Source organism: Pristis pectinata, chromosome 9 (assembly GCF_009764475.1).
Source record: "Pristis pectinata isolate sPriPec2 chromosome 9, sPriPec2.1.pri, whole genome shotgun sequence".
Lineage (NCBI taxonomy): Eukaryota > Metazoa > Chordata > Chondrichthyes > Rhinopristiformes > Pristidae > Pristis > Pristis pectinata.
In genome coordinates this window covers 80,574,632-80,590,140 of record NC_067413.1, presented here as the reverse complement: position 1 = coordinate 80,590,140, position 15,509 = coordinate 80,574,632, and the positions used below count along the sequence as shown (strand labels likewise).

The 15,509-nt window shown below is 42.2% G+C and overlaps 1 protein-coding gene across 4 annotated transcripts in view; it reads right to left on the bottom strand.

Moving 5' to 3' along the window:
- sulf1 (sulfatase 1) overlaps positions 1-15,509 on the bottom strand; it is a 270,913-nt gene that overhangs the window by 79,218 nt on the left and 176,186 nt on the right. For all 4 annotated transcript variants that reach the window (XM_052022968.1, XM_052022969.1, XM_052022967.1 and 1 more), the window contains one exon: positions 3,966-4,135. In XM_052022968.1, coding sequence (XP_051878928.1) covers positions 3,966-4,135 — 170 coding nt within the window. The remainder of the gene's footprint in view (positions 1-3,965; positions 4,136-15,509) is intronic.

Here is a 15,509-nt window from a genome sequence, read left to right as displayed (position 1 = left end):
CCCTAGGCTGCGCATGTTCTTTGTCTGTTCTAGTGTGGAAAAATTATGGCATTCATAGATTAAATCTAATAATGCTATAAAACAAGTGATATGGTACCAACGGGAAGATTTTAAAATAGGCCAAGTGGAGAATGGAGTGCTAGGGACTGTGATTTAGAGTTTTCGTTTTGGTCATTTATGAGATTCTGTTGAAATTAATCCACCTGGTTTCCTTTACTTTGCAAGGTAGAGCTGCAGTCCAAAATGCATTTGCTTCTGACAGCATCAAAATAAAGACGATGGTGAGGCTATCATGTGGGAGTCTGGTTCCAATGAATGGTGTTTCTGATTTGTTTGTGTTAGTTTTAAGCCTTAACTGAAGATCAAATTCCTGTTGTGCTTTAGAGAAGAAGTAATTTTCATGTTGGGTGACTTTCCCCTCTCCTCACCCAAAGGTGCTGGTCTTGTTGGGGTGTGATTCATTATTTGATGACTACACAAATGCAATTCACCCAAGCAGCAATCTTCATGTATCACCTCAGACCCTGGTTATCAGCAGGCTGTTTGACCATGGAAGGTACTCTAACTGTGTTGAATTCTGTTCTCAATCATGCCCTGTCAATAAGGATCACCAAAATGCAGCTTTCCTTTGGGCAGGATTGTCCTTGATCCCGAACTGCCCACTGCCCACAGTGCCCACCTACACTAACCTGTTGCAGATATGGGGAGCTGGCTGAGGTGGTATATGAAAGTGGTGACTAGACCCCGGGGGCAGATCCTCAGGCCCTGCCCCTGGAACATCTTGATAGTTTTTTGACTGTTCATTATGTGCCTATGAGCCATTTTAAAATGTCCCTTACAGTGAAAGATGGTTCAGATGGATTTGCATAATTAAAATGTTAAAGAAAATTAAGGGTAAAACATACCTACACATGTTTTTAAAAACTTTCTTTACTCGGGGTTAAGGACCCATTCAAACTGTTCAATAACCCATCAATGTCCTGATGCAGGGTTTCAACCCAAAACACCGACCTTCCCTTTCCCTCCCCAGATGTTGCCTGACCCATTGAGTTCCTCCAGCAGTTTATTTTTTGCTCCAGATTCCAGTATCTGCAGTGTCTTGCTTCTCCAAATAAACAGGGATTGGGTTTTTCACACCAGCCATCCCTGATGTTCAGATGAGGGGCCTGATTTGCCATGCATCCAGCCTCTCAGCTCAGTTCACCTTTGCCCTTGTCTGGGCTCAGTGGTCACTCTGCCAGCAGTGCGGGAGGTCAGAGACAGAAGTCAGGGATGATAACTGAAGAGCAAGCAGGAGATAGCCAGCAGTTCTCTGCATGGTTATTGGCTAAAGATGAGTACAATCTGACCCAATGCAATGCTTTAACAGCGTAAAGCCACCCCAATATACTTCAGAGTGCCATAAACAAGAATGGGCACAAAACTATCTCGTGATATTTGTATTGCTGATGTTAATCATGTCATTCACAGACAAGGAATTAAACTAATGGTTTTCAAGGAAGGAGGCAGGAGGAATTAAAAAAACAAAAACACACATAAAGTACCCTAACCTTGGTGTGAGTTTGGGACTGGTGGAGTCATTTTTAGACTCAGCCAGCTCCCAGATATAAGATGTGTATTTGTGTTAACTCCTGGGCTCAGTAACAAACACTGGGTTTAATCAACGGTTGGACAAGATGTGAATTATGTGGAGTCGATGGGCAGACTGGAACAATTGGGCCAGGAGTCTGTGACAGGCATCAATCAGATAAGCCATTGGATTTGAGAGTATGGAGAAGCAGTCCCTTGATTGGTGTAGAGGAAGAAAATCTTGGGCAGGGGATACCCTTAATCTTCTGATGCCATTGCAGACTACTCCAGCTAAGTTTAAAGCCTCCAGTTCTGTAATGTTTAATCAGGCTTGTGGGCTAATTAGTTAAAGAATGAACACATCAAAGAAATGGGACTATTTCAAGACCTGATCAAATTTAGTCTTATTTCATGATTTGTTGTTTGTTCTAGGAGAGTAGTTGAATCATCTTTTAAGGGCATCCAGTTCATCATCATTAACACCAAGCTAATCAGAGCACATGTAGGTGAGTGTGTAACTTCCTTTAATGCTGTCACAAAAATGTACGTCCATTCTGACTTTGGATGAACAGTTCCTACTGCACATTTGAAGCATTTGGCACAAACATATGAACACACAAATTAACACAGGAGTAGGCTGCTTGGCCCCCTTCGAGCTTGCTCTGTGATTTTAAAAAATCATGATATATCTGATTGCACCCTCAACTTCGCATTGCTGTCTGCCACCCGTGGCCTTTCACCCTCCTGCTTATTTAGAATCTACCTCCTGGATGGCACCGTTGTGCAGCTGCTAGAGCTGCTGTCTCACAGCTCAAACAACCTGCTCTGTTGTTTTCTCTGGATACTCTGGTTTTCTCCCACGTCTCAAAAATATGTGGGTTGGTAGGTTAACTAGCCACTGTGAATTGCGTCTAGAGTGAAGGTTAGAAGTAGAATCTGGGGCCGATTTGATGGGATAGTGGAGGGTGAATAAAATGGGTTGGAGTAGGATTAGTGTAAAAATAGGTGTTTGATGTTTGGCCCAGACTCAGTGGACTGATAGGCCTGTTTCCATCAAGTATCTAACTCTCTCTGCTTTCACCACCATTTGAGGAAGAGCTCCAAAGATTCACTGCCCTCTGAGAGGAAAAAATGTCTCTTCATCTCATTCTTAAATTGGTAATGCTTTATTTTTAAAATGGTGACCAGATTCTGGCTCCAGATTCTCTCACAAGAAGAAGCATCCTCTCCACATCCATCCTGTCATGACCCCTCAGGATGTTGTGTTTCAATGATGTCAGCTCTTTAAACTGCAGCAGAACAAGCCTGGTCTGCCCAGCTGCTGATTCCAGGTATCAGTCTAATAATCACACCCTTCCATAAATAAAAAGTCCAGTATTGTATACAGTACTCCAGGTATGGTCTCACTAGTGCTACAGATAACTGAAGCATAATCCAGCAGGCACGGAGGTGTAGGAGCAGGCATGGTAGTGAAGGGGCAGGCACAGTAGTGTAGCAGTTAGCATAACGCTATTACAGCACCAGCAACCCCAGTTCAATTCCAGCCACTGTCTGTAAGGAGTTTGTATGTTCTCCCTGTGTCTGTGTGGGTTTCCTCCGGGTGTTCCAGTTTCCTCCCACATTCCAAAGACATATGGGTTATCAAGTTGTGGGCATGCTATGTTGGCACCAGAAGCATGGCAACACTTGCCCCCAGAACATTTTACGCAAAAGATGCATTTCACTGTGTGTTTTGATGTACATTTGACTAATAAAGAAATCTTATCTTTTCTTATTCGTTTCCAAGCAACAAGTGAGATCATTCTGTTAGCTTTACTAGTTACTTGTAGCGGCATACCAGCCTTTTGTGAATCATTACAGCTAGCAAGTGAGAAAAATACTCATTTATGCCTATTCTCTGTTTACTGTAGCCAGCCAATCTTCCAGCCATGCCAATATGTTGTCTCCTCTGCCATAAGCTTCTATCTTTTTTCCATAACAACAAACTTCCTTGAAAAAGAATGTGAATTAAATACAAAATCAGGAGGAGTTTTGTAATCTGGTGCCATTATTGGCAGCAACTGGATTGAGATAGCCCAAATTCATTTTGTGTAGGGTCCTAATAACCAACAGATAGAGAGAGATGTCCAGTAGGTTATCAGTCTGGCCTTGACTCAAATCACCTTTTGGAAATACACAGGCAATAGCTGAAATGTGGCTTCATTTGGTCAGAAGGGATCTATTTTGATAGGTTGCAATTCAACCTCTGCTCTTCATTACTATGTATAGATATTAATGAGAAAGCAGCACATGAAATACATTCCACATTTAATTATACCGCAAAATAGAACGTCTATATCTAATAACATCAGAAAACACAGGGTTGCCTCATCCCTGAAGTAAGATGCTTTACTCACATATGCTGTGAAGCATTGGGGAAGAGCTCTGAAAACTGCGGGGCTGAATCCTCTGGGCCATGAGGTGCAGCGTGGCTGATGACCATGAGCACTGGCCTGTGCGGATATATCTTCTTGGATATGCGAAAGTAATTGATACTATCATTGGTGATCACGTCTGTGAAGTAATCCTGTAAGAGAAAATCCCAAGTATACTAAATCCTTTTTGCTTTCACAGAACAACAATACAACTTTAATAGGCCCCACTGGTTCTTTGAAATCCAACACACTTGCCAAAAGGTTAAGCATTCAAGTATTGAGGGCAACAGCTTTATAAAACAGTGTAGAAGATTAAAATGTTTAGTTTCTTTCAATGACAATGCCAAAACCCTCCATTGCAGCATTTCACACAACTGTGCCAAAACAAAAGAGAATGGAACTAGATTTGGGTAGTTCAGTGGTGCAGCAGTCAGTGCTGATGCCCCACAGCTCCAACAACCCAGGTTGGATCCTAACCTCCAGTACTGGCTGCATGGAGCTTGCACAGTCTCCAAGTAACTGCATGGATTTCTGCTGGTTCTCTTGTTTCTCCTGCATCCCAAACTTATGCTGATTGGTAGGTTTGTGGGCTACTGTAAATTACCTCAGGTATAGGTAGGTGGCAGTAGCACCAGGGAGAGTTAATGAGCATGTGAGAATAGGTCATGTGAAAATAAGTGGGGGAATGGGACTGATGGGACTGCTCTGAGAGCTGGTATCGACTTGGTTGGCCGAATGGCCTCCTCCTATTTTGTACGGTGATGTGCATGTGATAGGATAGAAAATACGTTTTCTGAAAATTACAGCCAGTACTTGAGGGGCTACTAAGAAACTCAAATTGATTTATCAATAACTTAATGTCAAAACCAAATATCACATTTCTACCTGAGGAACCACTGATCTTGCAAATGAATCAGAGTCAGAATCAGAATCAAAATCAGATTTATTATTACTGACTTACGATGTGAAATTTTTTGTTTTGTGGCAGCAGTACAGTGCAGTCATAAAAATTACAATAAATTACAAAAAGAAATAAATAGTGCAAAAAAAGGAATAATGAGGTAGTGTTGGTAGTGCTCATGGGTTCATGGACCATTCAGAAATCTAATGGCGGAGGGGAAGAAATTGCTTTTGAATCATTGAGTGTGGGTCTTCAGGCCCCTGTACCTCCTCCCTTGTGGTAGTAACATGAAGAGGTCATGTCCCAGATGGTGAGGGTGCTTAGTGATGGATGTCAGCTTCTTGAGGCACTGACTCTTGAAGATGTCCTCGATGGTGGGGAGGGTTGTGCCTATGATGGAGCTGGCTGAGTCTACAACCCTCTGCAGCCTCTTGCGATCCTATGCATTGGAGCCTTCATATCAGGCAGTGATGTAACCAGTCAGAATGCTCTCCACCTTACATCTACAGAAATTTGTAAGAGTCTTTGGTGACATACCAAATCTCCTCAAACTCCAAACGAAGTAGATCCGCTGGTGTGCCTTCTTCGTGATAGATCCTCCGAGATGTCGACACGCAGGAACTTGAAGCTGCTCACCCTTTCCACTGCTGACCCCAGGTGTGTGTCCTCCCGACTTCTCCTTCCTGAAGTCTACAATCAATTCCTTGGTCTTGCTGGCGTTGAATGTGAGGTTGTTGTTGCGACACCACACAACCAGTCGATCTACCTCACTCCTGTGTGCTTCTTTGTTGCCATCTGAGATTCTACCAACAACAGCGGTGTCATCAGTGAATTTATAGATGGTGTTTGAGCTGTGCTTAGCCACACAGTCGTGAGTGTAGAGAGAGTAGAGCAGTGGGCTAAGCACACATCCTCGAGGTGCATCTGTGTTGATTGTCAGCAAGGAGGAGATGTTATTACCGAACCCCACTGACTGTGGTCTCCTGATAAGGAAGTCGAGGATCCAGTTGCAGAGGGAGGTACAGAGGCCCAGGTTTTGAAGCTTGGTGATTGGTACTGAGGGGACAATGGTGTTGAATGCCAAGCTGTAATCGATAAACAGCAGCCTCATGTATGTTTTGTGGTTGTCTGAGTGCTCCAAAGTAGAGTGGAGAGCCAGTGAGATTGCGTGCACTGTAGACCCGTTGTGGTGGTAGGTGAATTGTAGTGAGTCCAGGTCCTTGCTTGGGCAGGAGTTAATTCTAGCCATGACCAACCTCTCTAAGCACTTAATTATGGTAGATGTGAGTGCTACCAGACGAAAGTCATTGATGCCCTCTTGTGATATTGCTCACAGAAGAGCATAGACTAGGAACAATATTTGGACCAAGTAAGATCAGTGTGAGGAAACAGACTAAGGGAAAATGGAAAAAGAAGGTATTGGAGGGGAAGGGAAATGAGAGATAAGATAAGATTTCTTTATTAGTCACATGTACATAGAAACACACAGTGAAATACATCTTTTGCGTAGACTGTTCTGGGGGCAGCCCGCAAGTGTCGCCACACTTCCGGCGCCAATGTAGCATACCCACAACTTTCTGACCCATATGTCTTTGGAATGTGGGAGGAAACTGGAGCACCCGGAGGAAACCCACGCAGACACGGGGAGAACATACTGGAAGAAGAAGGAATGAGGAGGTTTAAGGTGGCAGATAAAGGGAAGGATACTTGCCAGGTCATATTGCAAGAGATAAGGAGAGAGAAGACAGAGGAACAAAAGGAGGGGTGTGAGGATGAGGCTGGAAAAGGCAGGAAAACTACTGATATAAGCTTTCTTCAGTGGACATGCAGCAAAATATCTCAGTGAAGATGGTGTCGGGATCAGGTCACATGTATTAGCTGGGAACAATTCTCAATTCCTTCTTCAGAACTACAAAATTTTAAGCAGTTGTTGAGTATTAATTCAGTGTGCTTTGAAGGTGAGTTAATGAAAAAGCTGGAAGGGCTTGAGGTCAGCAAGGAGTGCCCAGATGCGCAATAGAACAACAACTTGGCTGAATATTACAATTTTAAGAACAGGCTATCCGATGCTGAGCTCAAACAATTTACAATTTATGTGGTCAGCCTGCTCCTGTTCTTAGCACAATTACTGGACTTGTGCTGCTCAAACAAAGATATCACTGGATTACATCTTGATAAAGCGAGCAAGTTGTATATAATATTAAATCAAAAGTAGATCACAAGTCAACATTTAATTTTGCCCACTAAGATAAAAGTACACAGATCGATGGGAACACTTACATAATGCACTGTTTCATGCAGTAGATATTTCCCATATATTTCAAAATAGAATTCAGAAACCTTCTGAGTTATTCAATATACAATGTAATTGATAATTCTTCTCTAATCAGATGGAAGGTAGTAAAAGTCCAATGGAACCATGATTTGATTTTTACGTCCCTGCTGCTTTGTTTCATAAAAATACAGGCTGACAATGTTGGGACTAAACTCTCGTGGGGAACAGAAGACTCAACTCGCCCATCTTAGTTTTGTGCTGATTTTAACTGAGGTGTCTAGAGTTCTCAGCAAAAATATCTAAAGACTTCATGAACTCATGCAAATCAGGATCAGGTGAGGTATTGGCCAAAGTGCAGACTGTTTTGTGTATTTTTTTAAAAAAGCTTCCTACCTACCATCAGGATAAACTAGCTCTTGTGGATATTGCAGAGGGAATCTGTTTGTCCCTTAAATATTTAAATAATTAATGTCTTGCTATTTTTGCAGATAAGCATTTTGAATGTCTTCATTACTCCCTTGCACTCCCAATAAGTCAGCCCCTTCCTCTGAGGTGCCTTTTTGCAGCCCACCAGAGTTGGTTACTCTGCCAGATTTCCCATCAGATTTTTAGGCGTGTTTTGTGCTAGCAGTTCATTAGAAATTAGAGAGGCCCCAACAAGTGAGAGGAACACATATCCTATTTACTATCTAATTCTCTTTAGAAAAATATTCTAAATTTGTCAACTGTTTTAAAGTGCACATGTATGAACAATTGTTCTACTTCCTTTACACTAACCTTCTATTTCCTTGTCTTCACCCCTGAAAAAGAATTCTCCTCCAAGTCACTCTCAAAGACACTTTCAAATTTCTAAATATTGGTCCTTTGGTCCTCTATTTCTACACCTTCTCACTTGTTCAATCACAACCTCCACTCTTTGATGCTATAATCCCTTATAAAACCTTTTCTCTCTCTCCCTGGTCAATCCCTCTGATGCCATTATAACCTGAACTACATTATGTCCAAGGAACAGAAATGGTTTAGACATTCACTCTCAAGATAGCCTGGGCCATGTAAAACACTATCAGGTCCTACATCCTCTGCCACAGCTGCTCACTTTTCCAGGATCATCCTGAAAAGGTTTCCTTCACGGTAACATCTCCTCCCACCCACATCCTTCACCTCAATGAAGGGCTACCTTATCCCTAAGATGGAGGCCACACATTCAGCCACCTCTCTTGCAAAGTCCCAAAGGCCTCCATCCCAAAGTCCCCAGGACCAAACTTCCATTAAGATTCCTCCCTGATTTAACTGCAAATATCGTCCTCCAATTTCTCTCTGATCTTTCTTCCTGCTCTCCAAGCTTATCGAGATAAGTCAGCCGTTGATATTCTCACCAAACTGCTGTTTGCCCAATTTCCCATCTGGACCCCCATGTTACATGATATTAATCAAGGTTCTTTCTTCTTAGGTACTGCTCCTTCACTTTCAAATCTACTGTTAACACTCCCCTTATCAAAATACCCAACACTGAGCCCTCTCTTCTTATAAACTACTATCCACCAACCTCCCTTCCACATCAAAGTCCTTGAGTGCGTTGTCAAAATCCATGCTCCTCTTTCTTTGAATCTCATCAGTATTGTGTTCCTACCACATTCCTAGCCCTTATTAAAAGTACACTTGGAATTCCATGGGTGTGTGGTAAACCTCTCAACTTATCTTTGTTAGACACAGTTGGCCACACCATCTTCTTTTAATACCTTTCCCCAATCACTCAACCGGATGGGGCAACACATGTGAATCTACTCTTACCTATGCAGTGACACTCAGAGGACCACCTGCATTACCTTCACTTCATTTTCCTTTACTGGAACCTCTGGTGTTCTTGGCCCCTCCTATTTCTCATCTACATGCCGCAGATCAGCAACATCATCCAGAAACACAATATCATGTTCTATGCATGTGCTGATGATGGGCCTCTCGACTATAATATTTCTCTTTCAACTCCTCCACTACCTCTGATCCATTAACTGGCTGACACCTAGTACGGGATGAGCAGAAACCTCTTCCAACTAAATATCAGGAAAACTGTGGGCATTTTCATTAACTCTGTTCCCTAGCCACAAACTCTCTCATCTCCTCAGCAACCAAACTTTCCAACCTTGGTGTCACAATTGATTCCAAAGTGTGTTTCCGACAACATCTATCACTAAGAATGTTGACTTTTACCAGTGTGACATCCCCGACTCACTTCATGTGCTGCTAAAACCCTCATCTCTGCCTTTTCCTGTTTTAAGAGGACTATGTCAAAGCTTCCTTCCTTCCACCCTCCACAATCTTGAGATTTTTCAGTCCCAAATCCTAACAGGTCCGACTCCATTCATCCATTGGCCTTGTGCTCACTGACCTAAAACATCTTCCAGTTCAGCAACATCCTGACTTTAAGAATTTTCATCCTCATTTTCAAATCCCTCACATCTCTTTCTCTGTAATCACTGGCTCTAGCTGGGTGCAAATTCCCCATGTATATGCTGGGAAATCTCTACAAGCTCCTGACCTGTTGCTGGACTCATTAGAGGAGCTCAGCCATCGTCAAAGCTTAATGACACACCAAGAACTGTCAGGGAACAGCTGGCAAAGTCCAAGCCAATGAACATCATTATCAACAAAGTTCTTTTTCCACACACACACAAAAAAATCAACATTTCAATGATCTTTGAAACAGTGGAGGCATTAACTCTGGAACAGATGGCAGAGCTGTGCAGTTTTCTGAATGGATGAGTGGGCATGGTTTAAATGACCAGCTGCTGGCATCTTTGAACCAGCCTTTCACTCATTGAATATGCAGATTCTGGGGTCAGTTTTAACTATTCTCACCAGGTGGCGGCAGTAGACCGGACTCCTGATTTACACTTTGTCTGATTTTCCATTACACTGAAGGGAAGGGGAAGGAAAGTTGGGCAGTGTGAAAAAGCCAACTGGCACATTGCCAAGCATTGCCTGCCCATTGGGAGCTATTAAAATCAGCTTCAGTCCGTAGATGGAAAGTTATTTCTTTGATGATGTTTGCTGTTATGAAAGGGAGCACATTGGACAAATATAGATTTTACTCCACAATGGGACAACCTAGTGAAAAACACATTGCACATCCTCTGTGGGATCTGTGGCAAAGGTAGGGCAGATGAAATGTTTATACTGGTGATGGACTTGATATTGATCCTTTGCAGAATATCCAGGTTGCTTTAATTTATAGGTTTCCAGTTAGTTCCTGCCAGTATTCCCACCTGTACTTGGGGCGGCACAGTAGTGTAGTGGTTAGCGTAATGCTATTACAGTGCCAGCGACCTGGGTTCAATTCTGGCCGCTGTCTGTAAGGAGTTTGTACGTTCTGCCCATGTTTGCGTGGGTTTCCTCCGGGTGCTCCGGTTTCCTCCCACATTCCAAAGACGTACGGGTTAGGAAGTTGTGGGCATGATACGTTGGCACCGGAAGAGTGGCGACACTTGCGGGCTGCCCCCAGAACACTCTACACAAAAGATGCATTTTACTGTGTGTTTCAATGTACATGTGACTAATAAAGAGATCTTAATCTTAAACTGGGCACTGGGGAAGGATGCACTGTCAGACAATAGGGTGAATTTTAGATCATCAACAAGATGTTACCATTTCTTGACCCCACAAAGAACTTGGCACTTTGGCTGACAGACCTATAACATGCACAAATGAATGGCATTTGAATGACCCTCAGTTTGTCCCCAGAGCAATGTTGGATGCTTGGATCACCTGCAAGCCTTGAAGTTCCCACATCGCTTGGGTTGTAGGCACTTAAAAGAGATCAAAGCATGGTTATGATTATGTAATGGAACATAAAAGGTACTTGGACAGATACATGGGTAGGAAAGGTTTAGAGGGATATGGGCCAAACACGGGCAAGCTTAGATGGGAATCTTGGCTGGCATGGACCAGTTGGGCTGAAGGGTCTGTTTCTGTGCTGTATGACTATGATTCTATAACTCTATAAAATGATTCTTTTTTTTTGCTATAAATATCAAAAAAGGCAACAAACAATTTTGGCAGACACAAAACAGGCTTGTTAATGTTGCAGCAAGGCACTGGGGCAAAATGACCAGCTAGGATGGGTGCTCTGTGAATAAGACATTAGGTGTGCCTGCCCACAATGTTTAATTTGGCTGACCCAGGATTTCAGACAAAGTCAATGTACAGATTAAAGTTTTGCTAACTCCAAACACAATCATAATGCCCTTCTTTACCTCTGATAAGGATTTGCAGCTGAACAGGATTTGTGGCCTTTTTAAAAGTCTCAACGTTGTCTGAAATGCCTCAGTAGGTTTTACAGCTGTTCCTTTATACCACTTGAAATGTTACAGTTATAAAAATGTGTCAGAAGGATATGTAAATCAATTCAATGTAGATGATTGATTTAAGCCATATTCCAGTTTAGATGACTGCTGATAAACTTAAGAACAGTAACAAAAGTTCACCCTTGGTTTGAAATCCAGAGATGCATTTGACTTAAATGAACTTCTACCTGTGTGAAACTGAAGCTGTCAAAGGCAAGATCATCAACAAGATTTATATACTTCTGGCCGAACCTCTCTTATAACAGAGAGAAATTGAAGAAGTGACTAACCCTGTTATTTAATGGCTAGGAAACTCAAGAAAAAAAACACAATTGCTTAAGTTTGAGAACTGGCTCCACTATTACACGTGTTTGAACAATTCTAACAAAGCATGGACAAACGGTGAGCATTCTCTCTGCTCCCTAAATAAAATCCTATTGAAGTTGACTTTTTGCTCCGTTGCTTACTGAAACAAATTACCCAGTAAATAAAGGGGAGTGGAGCTAAAAATGCAATAAGAGCTTGTCGGCATCTGATAGCAAAATATATTACCCAGCAAAGAAAAACAAAAGGAAATGTTTTCTTGAAGCTGGACAGCAAGAGGGACACTGGACTATTTCCCAAATGCTTGAGAGTAGTACTGAGTGTAGGCAAAGGGTAGAAGAAAAGCACACGGGAAATCTTTACTGAGGCTCTCCTCTGTGTCTTCTGGTGACCAGCCAACCAAGAAACAGAAGCAGTTTCTGGCCACATGCCCTCTTGAAAAACATAATTGTAAAACCATCACAAGAGAGCAAAATACAACCTTTAGTGTAGTGTAATAGAATCCCATAAAATTACTAAATTATATTGAAAGATACAAAAAAGGAATAATGTGATAACCAAATGGCAAAAATACATTCAATTCCTCACAATGGTCATGCAACTGTCTTTTACTAAGAGAACATGGGGTGTGGGTGAGCTGTGTGCCACTCTAAAATTTTCCTCTCAGTAATTTTTATGGACATAACATTTTTTGGTAAGGCATCCAAATTTCTGATACCCACTCCTGTTCTCAGCACTGTGAGCATAAATCAAAAATGTTGCCGATATATATATAGTTGCATCTTACCAAAATATTTTCTAGTGGGTTGCTAGCACCATTAGTAATGCTTAATTTTCCAGAAGATAACAAGAATGTTTAATTCAAAAGCAAAACCCTAAATTAGCACTGACTGAATCTCCATATCAAAAGCAGGGACTGTGTGTGGTACATTGCAAGAACCTTTATACTGTACCCTCAAATAGCAAAAGCCATACAACATTGCCTTCAGTAGAAGTGAAGGCCAGTTTCTTGACGATTCATTCTGATGTAATCATCAGTGAGAAACTGCTGAAGAAATTGCTGTAATTTAAAGCACTTGTAAGCATTAATAATCACATGTTCCTTCCTGATACAGGGTGCTGCACAGCTGCAAATTCACAGCCTGAGGCTGGACTCTGTGTCACATGTCAATGTTAGGACAAGACAACCAGCTGTGTCCTTTCTCTCCCAACACCAGGATCTCAGCAGGCACTGGGCTTCTGGAAATTAATACTGTAATTATGTTCTGCAGAGAAAGCAATTAGAGCTATTGTTTATAGTAATATCAATGATGAGCCTAAATGGGAATCACTTCCTCTCAACTTGTTTTGAAACTTGGATGACATTCTGGTTTAAAAAGTAGTATGTTTTTAAAAATATGGCTGCTAGTCCTAGTCTGCAGGCTAAATACAGTAATTCATATAACACTAATGGAAACCAAATGTTTCTGTGCTCCAGAACCTTAGGTTTTAATTTTTTTTGCTCTTTTAAATAATGAATGGTGCATACCTGTGATTGATTGCAAGACAATAATGTAACTGGAAAATCAAGCTAATATTATGTAGTCAGTCTCTGGATACACTGGTAACATAAATAATAGCCTCAAATCACTCCCTTTTGTCAGTTATGTTTCTAATTGGTCAATTTTTTATTTTATATGTTGATTTTTTGGCAACTTTTCCTACCAGTCCTGATGATGCATTGGCATTGGAGCCTGTTCTTGATGGAGGCTAATATTCCCACTGTAAATTAATGATCATGATTCCATTATCACAAAGAAATTGAAAAGTCACAGATTATTCTCAAGAATTTAATAATTTGTTGATAAGTGTCCAGGTTTGGGGGACAAAAAAACAATCTAGTGGATTTTGTATATGTGTGCTTACTCAATGCTGTATTAAATCAGGCTCTCCAGGGGGCTCTCATTGAACTTATGTTGAAGGATTGTTTAAGTAGGGGTTGTTAGGGAGTAGGTAAACATAGTTAGAGGGTAGAGAAACAAAGGACTACAGATGCTGGAACCTAGAGGAACTCAGCAGGCCAGGCAGCATCCGTGGAGAAAAGCAGGCGGTCAACGTTTCGGGTCAGGACCCTTCTTCAGGACCGAAGATAGGAAAAAGGGAAGCCCAATATACAGTACAGGAGGGAAAAGCAGAGCAGTGATAGGTGGACAAAAGACAGGAGGCGGGATGGGCACAGGGAGGTGATAGGTAGATGCAGGTAAGAGAAAGTGATAGGCAGGTGCGGGAAAAGGGAGAGCAGATCCACCGGGGGATGGGTCAAAGGTAAGGAGAGGGAAAAAAGGGCTAGGAAAGGGAAGAAGAGAAGAAGCATGGTGGGGGGAGGGCGGGGTTTGTGGGGGAAGGGTGTGGGGATTACCTTACGTGGGAGAATTCAATGTTCATGCCGTTAGACTGCAAGCTTCCAAGACAGAAAATGAGGTGCTGTTCCTCCGGTTTGCACTTGGAATTCTTCTGGCAGACAGGTCGGTGTGGGAATGGGAAAGGGAATGGCTTGCAACGGGGAGCTCCATGGCGGACAGAACCTGGCCATGATACATTTTAGATTTAAGGCATTTGACACCATTGAACCTCCAATGTGAAATTTGTGCATAGGTCCCAGACAGCTACTTGGCCACCATGCCTCACCAAAAATGGTCACAGCTATGGCTGATGGGTTGTCAATCATGTATTACGATTTTATCTAAAATGGTATTAATCTCAATGTATTTTGATTCCCAAAGAGAGCTCCACTTGATCTCCTTTGCATGTTTGTTCGTACTGAGATTGATTGAATAAAGGGCTTGGCTCTGGTCACAACCATAACAGGGATCAAACATGTGATCCTATCAGGGAAATTCCCTTTTTTCCACCCATTGCCCTCCTTCACTTTCTCTGACACCGAGACTAACTTATTTCTCTCTTTCTCCGTCCCGGATCCAAAATATCAACTATTTCTCTTTCCACAGATGCTGCCTGACCTGCTGAATTTTTCCAGTATCTTTTGTTTTTATATCATACATATGATTGCATTGCAGGTAGTCCAGAGAAACATGTTGAGGGTCGAAGGCTATTGGTCTTTCCCAACTTCTGACTGAACAATCTGTGGAGCTGGAATAACAAACAGTCTGCTGGAGGAACTCAGCAGGTCGAGCAGCATTTGTTGGGGAGGGAAAGGAACTGCTGATGTTTTGGGTCGAAACCCTGCATTGGGACTTGGTACTGCGAGGTAGGGAGGACCTTTCAGTCACACTATTAAAAGTGCAGATCCACTAATTGGAGTACAGTTGTTGCTAGGTTCTCCTGTTAGGCTAGTGATTAACCAGAGTGTTTTTCTGATCTGTTTTCAAGCTATTAAACTTAAGTCCCAACTTTTAAGTATCCTTTGCTGGCTCTGGGCACTGCGATCAAACAGATTCTCAGCTCAAAGGTGAGGGGAAGCAGCAGAGAAGACAGAGATAGCAGGAGGGGACCTACTCAGCAGGCAATACCCACAGTAGATCTTCAAGAGGCAGTATTTTACTTGAACTTTGTCAGGAAATAAAGCAACCCATGCTTGCATGCAGCAAAACTTTGATAACATTCAGACATGGACGAATAAATGGCAAGTAACATCCATGCCACACAGGTCTGAGGCAACATCACCTGCAACAACAAGCTATAAGCAC